The 26,233-nt window shown below is 39.8% G+C and overlaps 1 protein-coding gene across 9 annotated transcripts in view; it reads left to right on the top strand.

The window, feature by feature from the left end:
* PCNX2 (pecanex 2) overlaps positions 1–26,233 on the top strand; it is a 155,243-nt gene that overhangs the window by 65,550 nt on the left and 63,460 nt on the right. For all 9 annotated transcript variants that reach the window (XR_008576269.1, XM_054819343.1, XM_054819345.1 and 6 more), the window contains 6 exons: positions 2,069–2,178; positions 4,371–4,467; positions 11,060–11,152; positions 11,656–11,806; positions 16,288–16,429; positions 20,221–20,398. Coding sequence is in view for 8 of the 9 variants with exons in the window: in XM_054819343.1 (XP_054675318.1) it covers positions 2,069–2,178; positions 4,371–4,467; positions 11,060–11,152; positions 11,656–11,806; positions 16,288–16,429; positions 20,221–20,398 (771 nt within the window). In the remaining variant the exon portion in view is untranslated. The remainder of the gene's footprint in view (positions 1–2,068; positions 2,179–4,370; positions 4,468–11,059; positions 11,153–11,655; positions 11,807–16,287; positions 16,430–20,220; positions 20,399–26,233) is intronic.

Here is a 26,233-nt window from a genome sequence, read left to right as displayed (position 1 = left end):
AATGACAAAATAGAGCTGGGTACATCACACTGATGCTGGAGAAATGACACTTTTGTTCATGCTCATCTTTTGTACAACATTGTGTAGCATTTTTTCTGGAAAATCCTGCTCTCTAGGCACATAGCAAATATTGATGCCTGTCCCATCTACTTTCCTGGCTCCCTGGCAGCTGAGCTTTGAGGAGGCAGTGGCACTTTGGAACTGGAGCACAGGCCAGCCAAATGCAGAAGCTGTCTGTAATGTACAGAAAATATGGAAGTAAACAGTTCCTGAGAAATTAATATGGCAAATTGGCCATGTGCAGTTTTACAGTAGAAATAGGCCGAAAAGATTTCTCAAACTGGCTATTGATATATATGAGTACCCAGGTATGTTGCTGGGCTCCTCATAGTATTTCACTTTCGAACTAAGTTGCAGGGTGAAGGGACAGCCATGCGCTAGAAGCTGCTGGGTGGATCTGTGTGCAGTTGTGTTGCCCTGGAAATGCAGTGGATATTTGGATGGGCTGTGATTCAACCATTTTCAGAACACATTGACTCCAGTTAGTTTTCTTCAGTTTTGAAGAATACAAATCTCTTAACTGAGATTAAACATGGGAAGAGTTAACCCAAAATGTATTTGGCCCTAAAACTGGGAAGAACAAAATGAAGAGTGGAATTGGATGGCAGAGTTTAACTTGTCAAACAAATGATGCTGGATTCTTTCAGTAATACCATCCAGCTCTCTCTTCTGTTTCTAATGAAGTAGGATTGTTTGATAGAACTAGACACTTCTTTCATCTTTGTGATGTTCAGTAGTATGATGAGGGGAAGGTGATTCTTTGAATTAAAATTTCACTTCTGTGATACCAGTTCTTAGGATAACGGGAATGTCATCATTAAATTCCAAAGAAACCTCATGTTGCAGCAGGTGGCTTGTCCCTTAACAGCGAATTAGTTTGTCTTACCCAGGTATTCATTGCCCCTGAAAGAAATTAAATCTTTCTTAATGTGAATCGGCTTTGCTAAGTAATCATGAATATCACTGGGCAAAGTAAGATGAATAAAACCACTTTATTATGTGAAAATACTGGTCCTGTACGAGTTGTGAAGTTTTTCAAGCAAAAGACGTACTGCAGAAGATGCTTTGCTCATACTTGCTGAATGAGGCTTAAAGTTTCACAGGTCCTGCAAGCATTGTCTCTCAAAACCTACTCAAAGTACTCTGATGTCAGGATCTGGTAACCTCACATTCACTTGATCAGGTAGATTTTGTGTGGAGGCATTGAACAAACCTAGAAAATGAAATTATTATGGATCTGATCCTCTGAGTTTCTGTATCCTTTTACATCCACGACTTGCAAGTATGTCTTAGGATCCCTAATTTTTAGCTGAGGACTTGATAAGTGTTCCTTAAGCTTCATGATCTTTCTCTTACTATTTCTAGCCAATTTTAGATGTTTAAGTCACCCAGAGACAGCTTCTCATCTTGGTTATGCCCAAAGTGTGCTGGCAAGTGTGTAAATTTCCTCTTTCCCCACTCAGGGAGGGATGTCACGTACAGTAGCAAGCACTTTCCACTGTGTTGTCACCCAGGCAGGGCCTGGATGTAGCGAACAAAGCAGCAGAAAGATTTCAGAGCGAGGTGCCAGAACTGTATTCCACTGCCTGATTTATGTGACATTGGCATTTGTTGTATGCAATCTGGCCACAGGTCAAATAACTACATATCAATTTAGAGTTCAGACAAATACAGTGCAGTTCACTTCAGTCGCATCTCATGTTAATGAGAATTTGCCTCTAGTGTTTCATTAAAGAGAAAAGAAAACTTGCCTTTCATGTGGTTTCCTAGCTAATTGCTGATTATAGAGGAATTGCATAATGTGATCACAAAACACGCCTCTAATCTCAGTCTTTTTCACAATAATAGTTTGATATGAAAAATGATTTTCAGTTCTTTGTAGATGGTGTACAAGTCTAGATGCTGTGCATTTAATACTGTATGTATGGCTTAGCCTACTTTAAAAAAAAAAATATTAAGTTCTGCATTCCTAACTTACAAATACTCTGCTTTCTGTCCTTCTGTTCAGGAACCCTGGGATGCACAACACATTCCAGCGCTTTTCTCTGCTTTCTGTGGTCTGCTAGTTGCACTTTCTTATCACCTCAGCAGACAAAGCAGTGACCCATCTGTACTGATGTAAGTTGCCTGCAAATGTTATTTATTGATTGCTCTGTACAGCACACAACCAGAGTGATGCCTGGGTTTCACAGCCGCAGGGACTGCCTCCTGAAAGTACTGTGGTGAGGTAGAAATTCCTTGTCATGTCTGCCTGGCTGGTATCAGTCCTGTAAATAAATGAAGTGCTGCAGTCAGATTACCAGTAAGGCTGATGCTCTTTAAACAGTGCTATCCCAATTCTCTGAAGCAGATTTTACCCTCTGGGCAATTGTGTGCTTGCCATGTTGGAGGATAGCGATTTGTGGGGGCGCTCAGGCTACCGGAGTTGCAGAATGTGCATTGTGTAGCACCGTGGCAAGGAGAAAGGACATGTGATGTGCTGGGAAGATGGCTGAATTCCAGCTCTTGCTGAGGGTCTCTGTCAGTAGGCTGTGCCTCTCTGTTTGAGGTTAACTCCTTCCTTTTCTGCTCTGACGCAGTCTGCTAAAGGTAGCTGAGGAAAGGTGGTGTATATTAAGACCTGCCATTGAGAACAAGGGACATCCAGGGGAGAAGTCTCCAACATTATGATCTGCAGGTTGAGGTGATGTAAGAGAGGCCCGTAGCTCGGGGCGGCAGACATGAGTTTTCCTGTGTGGGAACTGTGCTATATGGCTGTCATGGGGGCTGTGGTGGTCCACAAGCAGCTGGGCATCTATGAACATGGCTGTGGGATTAAGCAAGCCAAGTGAGTTTTGTGCAGCCAGTATCACCATGCCATCTGGGATTCTGCTTCACAGACAGCTGGGTCTTATCCCAGAACAGTGCAGAGGGCCTGTGAGGAAACCTGCAGGTTCTCTCCTTTGATTCATGAGGTGTGTTGTGCATGTCTTGAGGTGAGGCTCTTTAGTGTATGAAGGCTGTTGTAGGCATACGGTAAATTCAGGATGGTTGGATGCACAATTCTGTAATGCAGGAGAGAGAAAGGGGAAGTGGCGGGCTTTTTAGGCTGTTCAAGATTATAACTGAGGAGAGAAACTTGGGAAAGGAGGAGAATTCTGATGAGGAAGGAAAGTATATAGGGCACTGGTAAAAAATTGATATCCCAGTAAATCTTACTGAAGAGTTGAGAAATTCCTTCTTTACCATCTAGAAGATTCAGGGAATCTGATATTTATACGTTACTACTTTCTGATACAGCAAAGTAACAAGAACTGCTAATATCTATTGCCATTAACTTTATCCAAAGCCTACTGTGTCTGACACTGATGTCAGTTAGACCTGGATCAAGCTTTGTGTGGGTGGCGTGTAGTTCATTGACTGTTACAGTATGGAACTCGGGTATAGAAGGAAGTGAAGCTGTGTGCTGTATTAGGGTGATTTGTTTAGCCTTGGAGTAAAATATACACAGGTAAATTGCAAATCAGCATGGAAGTATGAGCTCTTTCAATTTTGACGTAACTTAAATATATTCTCTGCCACTCCCCAGGAAGGACACACCAGTTCATTAACTTCTTTGGTAAAACAGAACGTTGTCTTTCCTTAAAACTTTTGTTTTAAGGAAATAATCTTAAACCATTAAATCCATTTTAACTTCTAAATCTAGCTACTGATTTCATAACACTTTTAATCAAATCGTCAGCAGCTGAAATGGTTGTTAAATTTTAATCTTAAGATTAAGAATATGTGTTCAACATCATCAAATGTTTGTTGTGCAATCATGATAAAAATGTATGATCTTTAAAAAAGAGGTTTAAGTTTTTGATTAAAGGAAGTTAAGGAGATTGGAAACAGTGTTTAAGGGATGGCCTGTGGCATAAACTTCAAGGTGGAGGAAGAAGCACATAAATCTTGAACTGAGGATTAATATATAATTTATACAGAAATAGCTTCTTTGGCCTTTCTAATGTGGGTCTAAACAGCTCCTATATTGGTTTCATCTTAGCTGAAACAATAGTAAAGGGTATGAATGCAACAGTATCCTCTCTGCTCATTCCTCAACATGACTGAGCTACATTGATTGGACTGCTGAGACTCTTTGACATTTTGATGAGGAAGTCCTACCCTGATCACAGGTAGAGCTGGTTTGTGCCAGTCTCCAGCTATACAGAGATAAGATAGCTATACATAAGGAAGGAAATCTGAGGCTGTTCCTCCTCCTCTGCCCCTAGGAATATTCATATCTGTTAGACATGTTTAGGAGTATCCTAACTAAGATCTTTTTTTAACAGGTCCCTTATTCAATGCAAATATGTCCCTCACTTTCTGCGTCAACACCTTGAAGATTCATCAGCAGATCCACTCCCAGAAAAGATGAGAGAATCGGTGGTAAGACTTTTTCTTTCATTACTTTCTGTTCAAAGTTCTCTCCTATCCATTTTCCCCACTGAGGAACCTTTAAAATGCTCTCATTTAGTAACTTAAATATTTAAATTATTAAAAGCACAGAAAATGGAAGGATATATATCCTGTTCCCTTAAATCCACAAATGGAAGCTGAAAGAAGTTATTCTAGATCTTCTTTCCAGTGAGGCTGAAAGGTAGAAGGAGGGATATTGCAATTTTCCTTTCTGAAGGATTCCTTTGAAGGACTCTGCAACATTGATTCCTTAATATGGTTGATGGGAAATTTGCTCTTAGAGCTCAGGGAATGGGACATCTCATCCTGGTATTCAGAGAGCTAATGCAGGTTCTGTGCATAGAGTTACAGCTTGGCATCCTGGTGTGTACAAGGTAGGCTGTATTGTTCAACAAGTGTTCAAAAAAGTGGACAGTCCTGCCAAACTCCCTGTCTACATAGGAGGGGGACAGGATTTGGTTCACAGAATTAAATGTGTTTAAAACAGCCCTTATTCATTCCTTTTCTAGAGCTAGGAGTTGAGCTGGTTTTCAGGAACGCCTTTTTCTGTGCCAAGAAATACTCTTGACTTTATGCCCTCCACCCCAGCCAAGCCAGGTGGAGCACAGACTGGACTTGGCACCTAGAGATGGAAGAAGTACTTGTGTAGTATGAGAGAAGGAGGTACATGCCTGGTGCCAAGCATTGCCATCTCATCCTCTCTTTTTTACTTGGCGAGCTGTTTATTTCCTACTGTCTAGCACATAGCTCTGAGTTTGTGTCAGCTTATTTCCCACTTCAGCTTAAACATCCAAAGTGACCCATCTTCCTTTTTGCATCTTTTTATGTAAAAAAGCCTCGCTGTTACCCAGGGGAGGTTGATCTTATAAAGAGTTCATCTGGGAAGATCATCAAGTTTCCAGAAGTATTAAGGAGAGTTTGACATTTCTTAGAGTCATGAACTACCCTGCCTCCCCTCCTGGCTGTCAGACAGCCCTTCCTCCTGACCACATCCCTGACACCTGCATCTGAGCATTTGCAACCTAGGCAATTATTCCAAAATTCCTGACTGCTTGCAGAAGCAAGAAGCATTCAGAGACTGTCTGGAAGATAGACTGCCTTTTCTGACCCTTAGACCTGACCTGAGAGTCCATAGTGTCTAGTGGTTCGGGTTCCTAGTGCAATAGCTGGCCTGGCCTCCAGTTGTTCCTTCCAAGGGATGCATCTCTCCTATACATCTTGTCATATTTGTTGGGTGTTTCATAAATTGTTACACAGCCTACGTTCAGCACGAGTTGATCCCACACTACCAATGTTTTCTTTGCTAAGCTGCTGCTTAGATTGTTATTTTCTACCATGTATAATGTTATTTTAAACTGCTTACTCTAATACGGCCCACATAAGATGAAGTGATATGTCTATTTCTTGTTGCTTGTATTGAACTACAGTTTCTTGCAAGCTAAACTGTTTGCAACAGGGTCACACTGCAATACGAATGTCCAGCTGGTAACAGAGTAAACCCCAAAGTATTTATGTTAGTTTTGCTACATTCTGTAGTATTTCTGGTGCGTAGGTTATTGCCACAGTTCATTGTCAGCCCATTCTTGTACATGGGCACCGTATGGCAGATGTAATGGAAAGCTTCTTGTTCCCCGTATTTATTTCCCATTTGTATCTTTTGCTGATGGTGCCCTTAGAGCAGTACAGAGACTGAACTCATCTGTTCTGCAGAGGGAGCCTTGCCGGGGGACTGAGGCAGTTACTGCTGCTGTCCACTTAACTGGTTTCATTTCACAGTGCAGAGGGAAACCTTGAGCAAGGCTTCAATACGCTGAAAATAAAAACCAAAAGAATGAACAAATTTGTATCTAAAATCCTAGCTGCATTTTCAAAACAGAGTCATGCTGCAGACTCTCGACCTATTTTTTGTGTCAGTAATGTGAACAGGGATCTGATGTCTTAACTAACACAGTTACCATGTGGTTCAACCACACTTGGGCCCTTGAGCCACTGAGGCAGAAGATAGAGAAGCACAGGGAGGACTGCGGTGGGACTGGCCAGACGTAGGACTTCAGTTCTCTTCATTGCATCTCATTCCTGTTGTGTTTTGCCAGTGGATTTTTTTGTGCATTTAATTAATTCCTGGCACCTTTTCCTTTCTAGGATGTACCTGGTTTGGGGGATTGGCACTTTTCTGCTCTGTACATTTGATACTCCATGCTGCTGCTGCTTTTAGACAGAGACTGCTTTCCTTCAGTGTTGCTGGAGCTTTTTAGTTCTTTGTCTTCCCCCCCCCCCGCCTCTGTCTGGGCTTCCCTCAATCTGTATAAAAACTGTAAGCAAATGCATTTGCTTACAATGTCAATTAGCAGTGTTAATTCTTCCACCCTGGGAGATCTCTTAGAAAAAGAGAGGGCAATTTCTGATTAATGCAGGCTCTTTGTCTTACCCTTGTGTTATCTGGTACCTCTGTCTCAATTAAATGCTAACCAGTTTGCCAGGAGACTCCCACTGCTATCTCACAGTGCAGTGCTAGTAGAGCATGTAGTGAAGAACTGAGGCAGGAGAAAATGCATGTGCCTCAAGTTTGAGGAGCACAATCAAGCCACAGTCTCTGCTGACTTGCTTCAGCAACAGCAGTTGTGTTTAGGACATAGGACTCAACTGACTCTTAAAAGGCAATTTTAAATAGCTTCTAGAACTTCTGCAAGGGGATCTTCAAACCATCCAGAAACTGGGTGAAACAATGTATCAGTAGTTGAAGGAGATTTTGTGGTGGTAGTTTGTTTTTTCCTCTTGGAGTGCTCCTCTGAGGAGAGCATTCCTAACTCCCTCTCAGTGGCGAGAGACGGCAGGATGCAACACAACAGCCAGCCTTGCTCTGGTCTGCATACAGACATATGGTCTACGTAACATGCCATTTAAATAAGACCCGTTTTAATCAGAAATCCTGAGGCGTACAGAATCAAATCGACTCCTCAAGGAGCTGAAAGCAAACAAGGTTAATATTGAAAATTAATGTGTTGTATTCTGTAGTGGCTTTGCATTGATGTTAGGAATAATAAATACAGCATCTCTAATGTTTAATTACATGACCTTTACTATTTTCCTTTGCTTGAATAGCTGTGTAAGAATTGCCAGCTTTGGAAGCCTGAATTATAAAGCAGCTGTGATGGATAATTGACCATTCAACTTTGAGAATGGAGCTTCCTACCATTATAACTAATTTCTATAGGCATCCGCATGGCTGATTACTAGATTAACCAGTGGCCTGAGGGTGCTAATGTGTTACATTCAAACTCAGCTTCCTTCCTGGCCTTTAGTACAAACATTTAGATAGTTAGTAAAAGGATTTGTACAAAGCTCCAAAAGCATAATTGAAAATAATAATTAAAAAAAAAAAAGCGCCACTATAGTATATTCTGCTTGTAAAATCTCTCAGTCATTAAATGTAGCGATCCTGGTTTGGGGTTTCTCTTTTTCCTTGAGTGTAAAATGGAGAAAAAAGAACACCTGCTTTCAGCCCAAACTACTAACAGTGATTCTCTCTCACTGTAGAGATTTTTAACTGTGATCAGAGCTTAACTCTTCCACGTTGGACCAATTGCAGTGAAGGACTCGAGTATCACATCGTAGGGCTATTGAACATTCAGTTCAGAAGTGGGAATGGAATCCAAAATCCTGCTTTAGACAGTTGGGTCTAAATACAGGATGGGCAACAGAGTTGCGTCCAAGATAGGCACGTGGTCTGCAGGAGCTGGCTGCCTTCAGCAGGAGGGGTGGAAGCTGCAGATCCACCTGCAGCAGCCTGGAGGTGGATGCCCAAGGTTTTTTCCTGGAAGGTAGCTCTGAATCCTACTCAGCCAGAGAGGTAACTGCCCGGGGTCAGCTGTTTCCTGGGGGGCCCTGACCACTGTGCCATGACATGAAACAAAAGCAACTGCTGCTCAGCTTTTGTTTTAGAAGGAAAAAAACCTAAATTTTGTGAGAAGTTTGAAAGCGTCTGCCACATCAAGAAGGAGCTCCTGTGGGGACCACTATGCAAGTCAGCAGCTGAGCAGTACACTTACATTTTGAAGCAGTTCTGTGCAAGGGCAAAAGGGCAAGCCTGGGCATATATGACACATTAAACACTTTAGATGTTGCCAGAGTTGGAATGCAATTGTCAGATTTGGGTTTAAATACCTGAATAATAATCATTGCTTTAAAAACATAGGCCTTTTCCTGCGGAGGATTGTTAATGTGTCAAAAGCAGTGAGAGCTCCCTAAAAAGAACACTTGCAAACTCAAAGATGGGAAGGGTGGGGAATGCCAGTCCTGTGCAATATAATCTGTTTAAACATTCTCTTTTGAATGTAATCTTTTGAAAAGATTCTTTATGGTGACCTGGCACAGAATGGAAAGTTAGGATGCTCCCTCTCCCCAAAGTGTCCATTATCATCACCTCTGATTTTACAGCTAAATTCTTAATATTTGATGTAGTTCTTAAAATGGTAGCTTCTTCAGTCACCTGATTGTGAGAGAAATAAGTCATTTTAACAGTAATCCTTTCTGGTTGTACAGAAGAGCTTGAAAATATGATTGGAGTGTGTTTGTTGTTCTTATAAGCTTGTTTTAGATTATTGAGTAGTTGGATTCAGCTGTGCAGAAAATGATACTTGATCAAGACTCTTCATAATATGTATTCACAAAAGGGCTGAAATAGTACCATATAAACCTGGCACTGCTTAACTTCCTCAGTTGCTGAATTTAACAGCTAAGTGCTGCTTTATGTTTTGTATGCAACATTTTTTTTAAAAATTCGGGAAGTTTGGAAAAATTATTTCCATTGCATGCATTGGTAATAATTCCCTTATCCATCTTTATCAGGGTTTTGACCATGATTTTTCACTACTGCTCCACATACTAAAACCACTGGAGTTAAAGATCGATACACAACTTGCTAGTGAGAGAAGGTCTGAACTGAATGGAGAGGAACTGTGAGGACAGGCAGGGATCAAAGGTTGGTTCAGGGAAGAGGAGGTCTTTCCTGTGAGGTCCTTATTGTTGTGGTTCTCCTGTTGCCTACAGTGGCCAAGAAGCAAGGCTACTGGTGCTATGTTTTAAAAAGATGGTTGGGAAGAGTTAGGAAGACCTCCCACTGATAGTCCCTGAGGAGTACAGGGCTGTCTGCAGAGGGCACAGCTCTCGGAGTGGAGGGAGTGCTGTTCTTTTGGAGGTACATGCTCCTGAGCAGCCTGAGAAAGGGAAGGACAGTGATTGCTTGAGAATTCAGCTAAACCAGGTTGGAGTTTCCTGGGACAAAGCAAAAGTACTTCTTGAGCCTGGAGGCTTTTTAGTCCTGCTGAATTTCAAAGGCCTGCTGCAGTAAGTGGAAGTGCTGATGCTTGCGACCTTTTACTAAGAAGCATCTTTCTTAACAGGGAGTGATAGGCAGCCTAAATATAGTGGTTGCTACCAGCTTCCCCTGTAATTCGCAACCCTTCTGTTCACTTGTTCTGCTTGCTTTCTTTTTATCTCTCTTATTCATAGGTTTGCTATCCCATCATTATTTTAGTTTTCTTTCTTTTTCTCTGATGAGATACATGAAGACTACCTAGATTGCAGCACCAGGAAATCAGATGAGCTTCTAATTCTAACAAAAGCGTTGCATTTCATGTGTTGTTTTTGATGTCTTTGAATTGACGCATAAGTGTCTAAACCAAGAGCTACAAATAGTTACTCATTTGATAACTTACCAATACTATTGAGTGCAGAACTTAAATGCCTCTCTCATAAATCTGAGACAAGATTTTCATTTACTTGAAAAGATGTTTGGGTGACCTCTGAAGTACAGTTCAGAAGATGTACAGCTCGCAAGCTATCTTGTTTATTTGTTTACTGAGAATGACATTTTAATCACAAGAAAAAAAGGCTGGAAACACAGTGATATTTTTCCAATCTTTAGAAACAAAATTACTCTTAGCCTAGTTATAGATCTTTGTGTAAAGGCAGACGTGTCCTTTCATTATCATTCAGTGACACTAGAAAAAGGCCCTGTCTGAAATCCATAAAATCTTGCCAAAGTTTGGCTTCTGATACAGAAAATCAGAGAATGGAAAATGTCACTTTAGAACATATTAAGTGTATTAACTGCGTGTCTCTGAAGACATTACAGAAAAGCATGAGTCATTTCAGTAATGCAGGAGAAAGATAATCTGAAGAAATCTTAATGCTTGCAAATAGGAAATAAAACCAGAATTTTGATTCCCAAAAATAAAAGTCATAATATGAGAGAGCTATATTCCTTAAACAGAATCAGACTCGTATGAAAATGTATTGCTTTCATTCTTCCAATCTTAAAACTGCTTTATTTAAAAATGTAATTTAAAATTAGGCATGATGAATTCAAATGTGATTATTTTGGCAAACCTAGTGTGTGAAGAAATAATTTCCCAAAGCAGAGTGGAGAAAATACTTTTGTATCAGGGAGTGCTGATTAGCCTTATCACAATGCAGACTGCAAGTAATTGAGAACAGTCATTTACTTTTGGTTAAAATAGTATTGGCTTGCTAATTTTATATAAAATAATTATTTTCACAGAAAGAAATCTTGAAATCGGATCTCATTGTCTGCACAGCAGCTGCCGTTCTGTCATTTGCTGTCAGTGCCAGTACTGTGTTTCTATCATTAAGGGTGTGTATCTGTCCTTTTTTTTTCTTTTTCTTTTTTTTTTCCTCTCTAAGGTATTATCTCTTTCATGTAAAACCACAGGGTGCTTTAAGTGGAAAGAATAGTGATTGTGGGAAGAGAACTGAGTGAAAATTATTTACTGGTCATGATAGCATTTTATGTGCAAGGAAGTTAGTTTATGGATACTTGTATTAATATTAGTGTTACTTATTTGATATCTCTTTCCTTAAACCTCTGCATATCCACAGCTCTTTTATGATGTGGAACCTGGGGAACAGAATGATTGCTTGCCTTTTTTCCCCCCAATCAAGGAGAAAAAGATTGGTTAATTATGTGTGCAAAATACATATTTCAAAATCTATATCCACCTGTGGAATCAGAGTTTGAACATAGGAATAAAAATTAATTGCACAAAAATACAATTATGGGTACTGTTAAAAAAAGTTTTCTATAAAAACATTGTTTGCAAATTATAACCATGTTTCGTTTTTTCTCTTGTGGCCCAGCCATTTCTCAGCATCGTCCTGTTTGCTTTAGCATGGACTGTGGGATTTGTAACACATTATGTACTTCCTCAGCTTCGCAAGCATCACCCCTGGCTGTGGATCTCCCACCCCATACTTAAAAGCAAAGAGCACCAGCAACGGGAAGTGAAAGGTTTGTAATAAAATCTTTTCCAAACAATGAATGCAATGACTTGCAGCTTGTCTTCATTTAAAAAAAAAAAAAAATCCAGAAAGAACAAAGCAGGGAGAATAGATTATGCTTTACATTTCCCTCTGTTGAATAGCATGCATAGTCTATCATTTCCATTCCCCCAATCACCAGCAAATCTGTGAACCTGTAGAAGTTGTCTCCTGAGACCCCTGCACGAAGGACTGAGACTGGGCAGGCACCTCTGGAGATTGTGTAGTCCAAAGCTCCTGCTCAGAGCAGGGCTGTAGAATCATGGAATGGTTTGGGTTAGAAGGGACCTCAAAGACCATCTAGTTCCAACCCCCCTGCCATGGGCAGGGACACTCTCCACTAGACCAGGTTGCCCAAAGCCCCATCCAACCTGGCCTTGAACACTTCCAGGGATGGGGCCTCCACAACCTCTCTGGGCAACCTGTGCCAGTACCTCACCACCCTCACAGGGAAGAATTTCTTCCTAACATCTAATCTAAATCTACCCTCCTTCAGCTTAAAGCCATTACCCCTTGTGTCCTGTCACTCCATGCCCTTGTAAACAGTCCCTCTCCAGCTTTCTTGCAGGCCTCCTTTAAGTACTGGAAGGCTGCTATAAGGTCTCCCCAACTCTCTCAGCCTGTCCTCACAGGAGAGGTGCTCCAGCCCTCAGATCATCTTCGTGGCCTCCTCTGGGCTCACTCCAACAGCTCTGTGTCTTTCTCATGTTGGGGGCCCCTGGGGTCAGCTAGAGCAGGTTGCTCAGAGCTATGTCCAGTTTTTTAAATACCTTCTAACCTGGTGACTCTCCAACCTTTCTGAACAACCTGTTCTACCATTCGATCATCCTTACAGTAAGAAAGGTTGGGAATTTTTTTTAATGTTGAAATGGAATTTCAGTTTGTGCCATTTTCTTATGTCCTGTCACTGGGTACTGGCTCCATCAACTTTACCCTCCCCATCAGGTATTTATAACCCCAAAATGCCCCCAATCAGGCATTAATACGATGCCCTCTGAACCTGTTCTTCTCAAGCTAAGCAATTCCAGCTCTTGCAGCCTCTCCTGTATCAAATGCTCCTGGCCCTTAATCATCTTACTGGCCATAAGTGGCCTTTCACGAGTCATTGTCTGATCTGCCTTTTGCTGTTACGTTACGTTACTGTTACTTGCTCTGTTGCTTGATGTTATAGCTCATGCTTAATATATTGGCATTTTATATAATTTAAAAACTTAAATGATTGATGAAATCGAGGCAGAATTTTTTTCTGCTTCTGACACATAAATATAGATAATTTGAACAGCATGGGTAGTGCAACTTAGAGTTCTAATTTCCATTGTAACACTTTTAGAGAAACATTAAAATTGAAGGGAAGTGTGATGTTTTCTTGAAGACTTGTTCTTGCTAATGTCCACTTGCTTTAGCGGGTAGTGCCCTGATACATATGAGTATCAGTAAATATTTTAGTATGTCGGTCTGATTTCCTCTTCTGATACAGTAATTTCTGCAAGCAGACAGTGTACTTTGGAAGCACAGCTTTTTCTTTTTTTTTTTTCCCACCAGCTCTCATCTTGCCTTTGCTACCAGCCAAAAGCTTGCTTGTCATTTCTTGATGGATCCTGTTGCCTTAATCATTCTCAATATATGTTCCTGAGGTGTTTGAAGACAGCGTTGTCAGAACACAGTCTGCTGAGGGACTGTAGTCTGTTCTTCAACAAGACAACAAAAGAGTTCAGATCATTCTCTGCAAACCCATGCATTAAGGATTTAAATCTTTTTTTTTTTTAAAAAATCATGTTTTTCAAAACGATTACTTGGGTATGAAAAATACTCAAGAGACTTGATTGAAGGTTGCCTTTTAACTTTTACTGCAATACACCAAGGAAAGTGTAGTAGAAGTATAAACCTTGTTAAGGATTATGCCCAACTGAAAACATTGTTCAGGGCTTCCTCTTCCTGACAATGAGTAATTCTGATGAATACCCAAGTTTTCTTGTTTGTTACATCACTTAATCATAAAAGACTATTGTAGGAGTTCTTTCCCTTGTCCTGATTAATTCTTCATTTGTCAGAAAACATTGTTTTCCTAACTGTAATGACTCAGCTTTTGAAAAGGTTGAGGGTAGAGATCTGCCGGACTGATCCCCACAGATGGGTTTCCTTCTGCTTTGAGATCAGCTGCATTTCCCATGCTACCTGCTGTGGGCAACAGGCTTTTTTCCTTCTTTTGCAGTCCTCATTTTATATACGGTCCATTTCCACACTTTGGGGCTTAAGTATTATTGCAATGTATCTGATGTTGTGTGTTAGAAAACAAGAGTTTAAAAAAAAATGTATTTCAGTCCTTTAGGCTGCTGCAGAGGCTTTTTATCACGTTCTGAGATGAAACAGGCTGAGGAAAAGGTTGTGTAATCCCTTTGATAGATATGTCTGACAGGCTGTCTTCTTTCTTTTACCCTGTAAGAAAAATGTAGGAGCCAAACTTAAAGGTTCCCTGTTTGTATAGAAAGAGAATCCTGGAAAAGGACAGTATTCTGTAGTTGTCAGGCATGGACAATGAAAGGACAAGCACACAAAACAAGATGTCTGAGAGGAGCTTTTACAGCATAGAATTTCATTTTCAGCTTCCTAATTTTTGACTAGTGCTACGGGGAGACAAATGATTGCTTGCAATTAGATGAGCAGCTGGTAATGACAATTCCACAAGTTTATTCCTGGCTTTGTTTCATAGACTCTGGATGAGCTGTTCAAACTTTCAGGTCTTCCACAGAATAGCAATTATCACCAGTTCTCATGATGCCTGTATGAGATAGCTCATTTATTACTTGTCATTGTTTTACCGGACTACAGGAAGAAAGGCTGAGGTCAAGATGTATGAGCTTATGGTATAACAGATGTGTAAAAAGTAGTGTGGGACTGAGTGAGAAAGAAACCCTGAAACACTAGAGACTATTTTTTCTTCTTCTTCCCCACCACTCCTTTTATACCCCTCAGATTCATGTAAGCCATTTTCAAGTCATCCACATCTTTCCCTGGGCCCCCTCTGAATGTGAGCTCTTTTTTTCTGTCTGCATTGTCTGCACACATATCTCTTCTCCTGCAGCGACCTTCTTTTTGGTCTACTTCATATGCACATCTCTTCATTCAAGCTTGAGTTCTTACCCAGAGCTAAGCTTTGGGCAGCCGGATGAAGTTCTAGAGTGGAGTTCTGAGAGCAATTTGTAGTTCAGGAGGAGGAGAGAGGAACGGAGAATAACAGCTAGTTTCCAAAATGGACATTTCGCTGTGTGCATGAACTTTTAGGACGTGGCCTTTAGGTAATAAGAGGGCAAAATATTTTTACATTATAACAAGAAACAGAAGTTGATCATATTTTCTGAAGGCAGATTTTTGCTAGAGAATTGCCTTAGCTTAAGATATTGGCAAAGCATGACTTAAAGCAAACCTGGAATGATTGCTTTTATATTTTTCTCTTTGAGCCTATACAATATACAGCTGTGTCTGTAGAACATAAAAACCTGTTGATTCAGCATGTCTTTTTTGCCTGTCATTGAAAAGGTGTGAGGGGGAGGGTGGGATGTGTATACATAATTATTTTCATTTCTGCGGGGAATAGTATTGGAGATTCAGTAGCTGGCATTGTTATTTCTGAGTCAATACCAAGTTCTGCCTTTTTACATTCACTGTTTTTCCAATTACCTTGTCTAGCTGAGCTCAGTTGAGAATAAAGACATTATTTTTGTCCATACACAAGTGTTTCTGCACTCAGTTCACCTAAGTTCTCATAGCAGTTGAATTGCACAGAGCACTTACTTCTTGTTTAATACTCATATTAAGCACTGTGATGTTGTTAGAAAAGTTTACTACAAAGAAAAGATATTCTTCACTGGTGAATGATGTGATCCTCACAGATACTTTTTACAATGGCTGTGTAAGTGTTTTGAGAAACATCTATGACAGTTCCTATTTCTTGTTAATTCTTCAGCCTTTATCTCAAAGGATATCTCAAGGGATATTTCATTTATCAGTGAGGTCAATGATACTTTGCAGTCTAATGAACGGTGTTTCGCCCCTATAAGATGGGGAAGGAGAGGCACACAGGTTCCCTAGGTCATCCACCAGGTCAGTGCCAGAGCTGGAGAGGGCCTCTCCAGAGTCATTACATCACTAAAAGTGCTATTTAATATAGTCACTAGTGATTGGATTATGTAGAAACTACCATCTAGAATGTTCCAGCTCTTATCACTTCTGAACGTTTCTCACGAGTGTGGTTATAAGCAGCAAAACAGATAGTGTCTAAACTTCAGAGAACAAAATGATTCCTCTGTTGCAAAAGAATTATGAATTCTATTGTTTCATAAATTGGTTGATTATATTTATTAATGTGAGCTAACTCATTTCTTCTGTGGTATTGCGGTGCAAAAAATGCTGATATTTTGATGAAATTATCTGTTATCTGAATTTTTCTTTCAGATGCTGCTCATTTGATGTGGTTTGAAAGGCTGTACGTGTGGCTTCAATGTTTTGAGAAATATATTTTGTATCCAGCTATAATACTGAATGCCCTCACCATTGATGCTTTCTCAATTAGTAAATACAAGAAGCTTGGTACACAGTAAGTAGATTATAACTCAGAGCATGCGATTAATGGAATTTTTGGTTTTAGACTGAAGATTGAGAAATGAAATTTGTTTCTTAAATGTCTGTGTGCTTGTCAGAGTTTGGTTTTGTGCGTTATTAGTTCAGTATACGATAATCATTGGCTTTGCTGAAACAAAAAGCAAAACTACCTTAGCACATTCTCAGACATGACTCCAGTGATAGAGAAATTAAAAGGTTAAAGAGCTATATATAGATATATATGGAATGTCTAAATGTCAATTAAAAGCAAGACACACTATACCAGGCTGCAGGTGTTTGATGGGCATAAACACAGTGGGGTAACTAGAATTAATCAGATGAAAATGAGAAATCTAGGCTGGATATCAGGAAACATTTCCTAACTGAGGATTTTTAAGACTACAGCGTAGTCTCCCAAAGGATTTATCAGAAGCTTCACCACACAAGTCTTTTAAGGCAAGACTGAATAAAATATTCAACAGTGTAGAATGGTGGGTAGTCCTGCATTAAGAGTGGTTTGAGAAAGGCAGGGATACAAGTTTTTCCAAAGTCTCATGTCTCTGATATGAAGCAGAACTGGTGATGCTGATCCATGGTCTCACAGTATGATCCTTGCAGACAGCCTTTTATGGTAAATATTTTGGTCAGTGACTTGCCTACTGCAGCTATTCAGCAGGCTTAGTGACTGCAGTATCCTCAGTGAGCAGAGTTTCTGCAGTCTTTTTATCAGAATGACAGGGACGCAGATGATAAAAACAAGGAAACAGCCTGTGTTCAGGAAGGAAGGTTCCAGTAGCAGGAAAAACTGCTGGATGGGGGGGGAGTTCCTCAGTGTTAACAATAATCTAGATTCTTAACTTTTATTTTTGATGTAAAAATTGCACGTTGTTTTAATTATTCTTCTCTCTTGAAGAGCAACACAGCTTCAGGGACTGCACAACTATAAGGAAAAGGTGGTCCCTGCTTTTAGGAGCTGAAACTAGAGCATTAGTCAAATTTTCTGCATATTCCTCCCAGACAAGTACTTTTCCAGAGAGACTCTCACCAGTCGCTCAGAGATAGCCTGTGTAGTTCCCCATTGACCCTTTTCCCTCAAGCACTCGGGAGAAGCTAAGGCCAAGGTGCTTCAGGAGTTCAGGTGTGTTGTCCAGGGTGAGACTGAGTTCACACTCATCCCTCTATTTGGTTCTGTGAGCTTGGGAGAACTAAAAAGTAATCAAAATGTCATTTGTCACTAGTTAGCACATGTGACTGAATACATGCACGGAGCATATACGTAGGGTTAGGAAGGTGCTATTTTTACGTACTCATTCCTCCAGGTTAGATTGCACTTTAAAGTACCACCTCCCTTAAGTGTTCAGCAGTAGTGAGTCAGTCCCTCAGAAATCTTGCAATTAAAGAAGGTAATTACATTTGTCTGCCTCTGATTTTTTTGGCCTGTAAGGGAATGCCATGACAATCCTTTCCTTGCCCATCCTCCTGTGTCTGCATGATCACCTTGGATTTAAAGTCTGTGTTTTCTCCTTTTTCTTTTAACTGAGTTCTACCCACAACACTCCCAGTACCCCTTCTTCTCTGGCACTCCTCTTTAATGCACTTCCCCTACAGCTACTGTGTAAATGCCACGTGCACAACATTCGTCCACAGATCCTACCTCGTTCTCCTCAACTCTGTAAGCCTGTGAGGGATCCTGGATTCTCCTTGCTCCCTCCATATACACTGTTACTGAGGGTTGTGCTTTCTCTGATTTAATACATAAATACCCCTTTTCTGTTGTTGGAACATTCCTTAGTTACTTACCACACAAGGATCAGACCACATCATACCTCAGAGAAGGGAAGGTGGCACTCTGTATCTGAGGTGATATGTTTTGCATGATTTGATTTTTGGATTTTTTCTCAATTTGAATGTAACTTTTTGGTTTTTTATTTTTAAAGAAGCTTCATATTGCTTTGTGATTTAAAGGACTAAAGCAGTTTGCTTCTTGAGGAGGCAGAACAGCTCCTTCACAGTCAGGAGTTTGCTTGAGCTTTCCAGACCCTGATGTGCTGGTTATTAATGGGACCCATGCTGACAAGCTGAAAAGCCTGCCCGTGTTACCTGCCACACAGGCTTCAGGAATAAGCCCCGCTTCTCTCCCTCTTGCTTTCTCTCTGCTGGGAGTTAAGGCCCCAGGAAAAGCATCTTGTGTGACAATATCTTTAAAGAGGAGGGATAACAAGCAAATTATTTTCTGTTACCCCCGAGAGCATTATTCTATAAAATGTCATTTTTTGTGAAATTTTCCGCATGTTAACAGATCCAGTGAGGAAAAAGTCTTCCTTCTGCTCTATAAGCTGTAAATTTTCCATGTGAAAATTCCTCCATGTTGCAAGAATTTTCCACTTCGGTTCATACAGGACACACTGGAATGGCTTCTAGTGGCTTCAGAATCTGTTTAGCTTAGTCGCTAGGCTTTCCATTCAGAAATCTGGGGCAAATTAAAAAGAGCAGCTTTGACAAGGTGAGAAATAAGGTCAGCTTGGCATTTCATTCCAACAGTGATGTCCTGGTGATCCTTTACAATGACCTGCACTCAAATGAAGTTGCATCTGCATTATGGAAGATACACAATAATGAATAAATGCCACATAAAATAAAATCAACCTGGAAATGTACATGACTTACGAGCCTTGCTAGAATGATGCAAACCTGTTTAGAGCTTTCTGGCCTGTCAAGTGTCTGTCATGGCAGTAGGTATTTTCCTGGTTCACAGCAGGATGGAGGAGAGAGAACCTTCCATGCATTTTGCAAATACCTGGCCTACTCTGAGTCGCTCGTTATGCATTGAATCCCCATCTGTTTTCATCAGCATCAAAAAAATGCATCTCCCAAAAAATGATTGTGCTTAATTTACTTAAGAGAAGTCACCTGGCTCTCAATTAACAGGGAGTTACTTGTACATGTCTATTAGGTTTGGGTTGTTTTTTCCAGGAATAGATTCTTGGGCATCAACGTGCAAAACTGCGATCCAAATATACTTGTTCAATTGCCAGAAAACCCTGAAGGTACCTAATATCACTAAATACTCCTGAATTTGACTTGATGGTTGAGAGATACTTCTGAACATGCCCAGAGCTTTCTGAATAAATCACTTCTGTCTTATGCTGACTAGAACCCAGAAACCCAAAGATTTTGAGCTGAGAGCTGTTTTTGCAGCATCCCCAGTATGTGATCGGAATTGAGTTCATAAAATACTGCTTTGATTTCCTTCCTTTTAAAAACCTTGATGGAGAAGGTGGTGTTGCCCATTTCATTTAACAAGAGTCCAACTATTAAGCACTACCAGGAAAGTAGAGGCTATGGGAGGCTTGCTTTTGATTCCTCCTGCTTTGGTAGTAAGGAGTAGGGAATCATGTGTTCCAATTCCTGCTCCTGCCTCTGTTCCTGTGGTTTTTAGTGGCTGTTGGATAAAATACAGACCCGTGCAAGGGAAACTGAAATTTTAAGAGCTATATAAAAGTATCCTTTCTAGATTCTTGGTTTTTAATAGTCAACACCACTGGTTTTAATACAGAGTTCTTTATTACAGATTACAACTATATGATAATGATAAGGAAAAAATATGAAGTTGCACGTGGGTCAAATAAATGTGATTATTAAAAGAACATAGGATTAATGATGTGTAGATTTAGATATACATAGCAATCTAAAATACATCTGGTACAGCTATTTATATTTAAAAGCTTCATCATTTAATGCTTTATGACTTTTCACTTGATTAGGGTTTTTCTTTCTTTCTTACAGCTGTGATATTATCCTGATAACAGTTGCTGGGATGAAACTCCTCCGCTCCTCATTCTGCAATCCTATCAATCAATTTGTTACTTTGAGCTTTACTGTAATCTTCTTCCGATTTGACTACAGAGACATTTCAGAAAATTTCTTGCTGGATTTCTTCATGATGTCCATCGTGTTTCATAAGGCAAGTTTTTAATGAATGCATATATAGACATAGATTATTAGTACTATAGAGGAAAAAAAACCTGTAAGCTGAAAATAAGGTTCCAGTTAAATGTCTTCTCTGGTTTTGTGCAATGTTTTGCGTTTACTTTTTGTTCACATGTTGCTAAAGAAAGTTCAGAGTTGTTGTTTTCAGGAGAATCCTCTTGTGTCATTAGTGCAGGGCTGCCCTCCAGATCAATTGCCTGGTGTTTTTATCTAGGCTTCCTTTGAATGCCTCTAGTGTTTGACTCAACAACTTCCTTTGGGAAATTATTCCATTATCTAATCATCTTCACGATAATAAATGTTTTCCTAATGTCAGCCTTAACATTTTTCTTTTCCTATTTTCCGTCTGTTATCCTTGTGATGCTGCCCTTAACCTTAACCTCAGAGCTCCTTCCTCTCTTTTACATCGTTAACTCTTGGATGTTGCTCTAGTTGAATTTACTTTAAAAAAAAAACCCAAAACCTTTCTACATTGATCAGATCAGATTCTGTCTTGATTTGTTATCTATGCTGTTTCACTGAAAGAAGCAGGTTTAACTGATAGCTTGATAAATTGTGAGAAAGTATTGAAGACTTGCTGAAAGCTTTTACCAATTCTTTTGTTTGGTTGTTTTTTTTTAAACTTGTTGGTTCCTGATTGCTGTTACATATACAGTTTGTCCAGGGGTAACTCTGGTGAGGTGTTTGTTTTTGTTGTTGGGGTTTTTTGTCAGGCTTGTTTGCTTGGTTTCTTTTTCTAAAATATTCCTACTATATGTGTGAGTATGACCCAGCTAGAACTGCTTGATTTCTAAGAGGAGAAAGACATGGAAGTTCCAGGTTTCCTAAGGAGTTCAGAGGTGCTACGTTGGGAGTTCCCGGTCATTAGGCAAAGAGTGAGGCATAAGTTACATGTTTTTCCTGGTTTATTGTAGTGCTGCTGTAAGGGAGGAGGGGAGGAATAGCAACAACTTGGTGAGGGAGCTCAGCTCGCTCTTTTCTCTGAACTCTTGGGCCACACTCGAGCAGGAGCTTCGCCTGCTTCAAACCTTCAACCATCAGACCTGTTCTGCTTTCTGTCTGCTGGGGTGAGGCAGCAAGGGTTGGGGAGAGAGGGCAGAAGAGATAGAAAGCCCTGCTTTAAAAAGAACCCCCACTCCATGCTCTGTGATCCTAAAATAGGGTTAGAGTAATTTTTTTAAGATTCTTACTTTGGAATGAAAGATGAACAGTGAAAGTGATGCAGAGGTTGATAGCATCGTGGCAGTTTTCAGTATTTGTTGCATTAGTATGTTCCCTAGAGTAAAGGAGGCATTTCCATCTCCAGAGAAGATTCAGTGATGTGCATCAGTGGACATCTCATGTCTGAAGAATGGCTTGTTTAGTCCTAAACTTCATTCTCCAAACACCTCTACGGGATCAAAAAACTAGCACCCCAGAATTGAAAGTCTCACTGTTCATCAATTCCCTTGAAAATGTTGACTGAGCATATCACAAAGTACTGGTGTGAATTATTGAATGTTTTTTGGGAGAGAGAGGTGTAAAGGCTTTTCAGTGTTGTTTTTTGGGAGCTGCTTGGGTAGTTTGAAGCTACTGTTTACAGTAGAAAGACTAGTGATAGCAATGTGAATGAGACAATAAAGGATGCATACCAAATTAAGCAGAGATGTTTGCTAGAATAACTACTACTCTACTAGGCTGAAAGCCTGTACTACAGACGTGTTTTGAAAATGTAGTTTTAGTTTTGATCTGCCATGTTCTTCATATCTGATAATAGCTGAATTTTTGCAGGTCACTGGTTCATCAAGTGGACTTGTCCTTGTTCCATTTTAAAAAATTGAAATCAATGGTTGAATTATTTATATTACAAAAGCACATGCACAGTTACACAGTGATCATTAAAGCCAATTTGAAAAATAGCATTGCAGATGATAGCAATTAAAGTCCTATTAATTTCAAATCATAAAGGGCATCAGTTTTCTTTACCCTAATTAAGGTCTGAGATTTTACTAGCTCAATGTTGTGGTACTTTAGTAAAGGATGTGGTCACTTGAGGATAAAGATGGTCTGTGTTTATTCCATGCTATAGGTCCTAAGCAGGCTGCATCCACTTCTGTTCTGAAAAGCTTTATGATTCTTCACAGATTCTGTCTGTCTGTAGTTTGGTCATTTTTATGTTTGCAGCTATTTTTAGAAATGATTTTAGGTTGGGGTTTTTTTCTTTTTATTACCATTGGCTATGCAGAACTTATTACACAGGCATGGCTGATCTCTGATTACTCATTGAAAGTGTCAACTTAGCACCATCTGAATTAGGGAACACTAGAAGCGCTGTGCCTTAGTCATAGTGGTAGTAGTTTTTAGGCATGGTTACCCCACAAAAATATTTGCAGGCTCTCAAAGTACCGTGGTAGTAAGCATTTATTTTCTTCTGCCAGGCAACAGGGAAGAAGGTATCTAAATTCAACAGACATTCACAACTGCACTAGTGACTCTTGAAGCAGATTATGTTGAATAAAACTTAGCTAATAATGTTGGGTGGAATATTCCTGAATATATCACTGATTGTGCTTCCCTCATTTTCGCCATTGTGCTGTTGATTTAATATAATTTAGTCAAATCAGAAGCTCCAAATGAGCATATTGCTCCCTGAACAAGTTGAGTCATGGAAGTCCGAATTGCTGCTCACAGATTTTTATCTGTCTGCAAATAGCCAAGCCACCCACACTGGAGTAACACAGAACAAGAGAGTCTATTCAGTTTTATTCGAGAGGACTTTTTTAATCAACCTGGATTTTTTTTCTTTTTAATATCATAGGACTAAGTGAAAACTTAATGCTAAAGTTGATTAGGTGTATGCAGAGTGTGCTGTTTTGTCTTTCAAATTGTCATGGGAAGGGAGCAAGATAAACGTTTAGGAAAGACATATTTATATTTAAGAATGATTGCAGCTTTCAATTCAAGTGGAACAGGACTTTTCCATCTTTGTTATGCTAAGACTTTCCATGTAGCCAGGCCAGTTTGTCTCCTTGGCTACGGCCTGGCATTGTTCTGTCCAAAACTCCTGTTGTATATATTCTTTAAATCAGAGCCAACTGGCCTTTTAAAATTATATGATTGGTCATTCAAAAAATGTGGGTGTAATGCTTTACAGGAAGTCAAACCGGATAATCAAGACAGTCGTCTTGGTCTACATGACTCTGTGTAAACTTTTCAAATGAGCCAGTTGTTCTCCCTGGACTTTTTAGGAGGTGGTGTCAGTGCAAAGGTTAATAAGAATGTTCATATTCGTTGAAAATGGAAACCCACAAATAACTGAGAATATATTCTTCATAGGCACAGCAAAGATGGCATATATAACAGGACTTAGGGGATTTCTTCCTAGACTTCTAACAGTAGGAAAGACTCTAAGACTTTTTCTGTAATAGGGTAAAAAATGTGGGAATGTTAATCAGTCTGGGGGCATGGAAAGAATAAACTATTTGGGAATGATGAAAGATGGACCTTTCTTCCACCCTTCTGATGTTTACTGACATAATACATAATTGAGGAAAACCCAATATATGCAACACGTGGATGAGAGGGAGACCATATGGATGGTTAAATGTATGTCATAGCTCATCTATTCCATCTTTCTTTACTGTGATTAAAAAAAAAAAGGAAGAAAGGAAACAATTGTTCAAGTCAAGAATGAACAGATATTGTTTAGTGTGTAGTAGAAACCAATGCAAATCATTCAAACAGTGAGGGTATCTGGAACTGGCTGAGTATTAACAAAGATGCTTAGGGCAAGGCTTATCCCCAGCTCTTTTTCTGTGTTCTCTTTAAGATGTGGCTTTTCATTTCATCCAGTGTTACGGGCAAATCTTGCTGGTGAAGAGGGGTCATAGTGTCTCCTTGAACTGCTTTTGGAACCTCAAGTGGTGCTGATGTTGAGCTGAAGGAGCAAAGACAGCAAAAAAACTTGATAGTGCAAATGTGGATGCTTCTGGCTGTAGTATGCTCTTGTCTACTACAAAAAAAACTGGTGGGTTTTTTTTTCTGCCACCATGTTCTCTACTGTGAGCAACAAGCAGCATGTTGGAGATTCCTGTGTGCCACACTGTGGTAAACTGGTTCTTTTACCAGCAGCCCTTTCAACTGAGAAGTGATACCTGGCTTTGGAATAGGCGTTTTTGCCAGATCTGTGTAGCTTCCTTTAAGCCCTAAAGAAAGAGTCACCCCTAGCTTACACACTCATCTACTGTGCAGATCCTGATGGGAATCATAAGACCCAGTGTCATTAGTCCTCTAATGTATAGGACTGCAACTTATCTCTTTCGATGTCTTGTATGTTACTGGCAGGCAGTTTAATGGACTCTTAATTTGTGTGTGTGGATGAACTAATTAGCAATACTAAAATATGAAATCACCTTATATTTTCTTATAGTCAAGTCCTATGAGGGTTCTGAATTTGTCTTCATGCATAAGGCAAAATAATCAAAGAACCAGAGCTTGTTAAACTTGCCTTCATTAACACTGAATTCATTTGCCTAAGTACTTTTACCCCTGCTGAGCTCACTTAAGAATACAATTTCCCTCTCTGATATTTTTTCTTCTTTCCCAGAATACATTTTCCAGCTAATAAGGAATCTGCATTTTTTTATTTTTATAAGAATTCTTCTCTTTCTATATACTTCTTTCTGCCATAGTATCCAGTGTCACACATTTATGAAAGATGATCTTTATATCAAAGTAACTCCAGCTAGGACAGCCAGTTTGTAACAACCTGCCAGACCTGTGTTGATCAGGCTTAACTTTCAACATCCACAACACAATCCCTTGGACAGGAAAGAAATTATGCATGTCACCTTATTTTCCTTCATTTTATGAGAAAGTGCTACCAAGTGCAATGACTTTCTCAGTGCTTTGCTGAAGTCAAGTAATTAACCTACTGGATCTTTTTATTGCCTTTGTGGCAATAAAGCTCTTGGTTAGTTGGCATGTCCCATGGATTGATTTAGGTGCTACGTATAAGTCAAAAGCTTCTCTCTTTTTTTCTGTCCCCTTCTGATTTTTCACCCTTCTCTAAATCTGATGTTTCACTTCAAAGCTTCTGGCACTAAGTCGTTAATTCATATTTTAATCCATTTCTTGTCATTCATGCATACTGAAATCCAATGTCTTAATCAGCTGCACCCTCTTGGCTCACAGCTGTTTCCTCAGCTCTTGATATCTGGCATATAAACCCTGTTAAGACACTTTCTGCTGAGTAAAATACCCAAGGCTGCATCTGATATTTGACAGGATAATCCCAGTGGTATTTTCCATAGACTCCTTAACTCTCCTGAGCATTCTATGGTTCATGTTTCCTTTTAGTATTGGAGAAATGGTTTAATTGATTTTTCATTCAGCTTTCCATCACTGACCTCTTTGTCAGACTTCATTCCTAACACTATTGCCAAATTGCATTTTGTCTCCTTTTTTTGGTTTGTTTTTTTTCTTTAGAATGGGACAAATGCACACAGGGGTGCAGGGAGATGTATGCCCACTCCCTGCATTCAGTCTGGCTCACTATGTACTGAGGACTATATTCCTGTACTTTCATGCTGATAGAGATGTGTTTGGTATCTGTATCCTGAGTACCTGGTGCTTCAGCACAGAACTTGCTCTATGCGTTTTTTTATGTCTGCTTTTAGTAAAGGAAATTTCTGGGAAGATAAGGTCTTGGCAGGAGCCATGCCTATGAAGGCTTTGCTGAAGAGGCTGGATCAGTGTAGCTCCCATCTGATTTATTTCATATGTCTGGCCCTCTGCAAGTTAAGCTGATGATTAGCTCTGGTCTTGTCCT

Source organism: Grus americana, chromosome 3, assembly GCF_028858705.1.
Source record: "Grus americana isolate bGruAme1 chromosome 3, bGruAme1.mat, whole genome shotgun sequence".
Classification (NCBI taxonomy): Eukaryota; Metazoa; Chordata; class Aves; order Gruiformes; family Gruidae; genus Grus; species Grus americana.
This window is presented reverse-complemented; position numbering and strand designations above follow the sequence as displayed.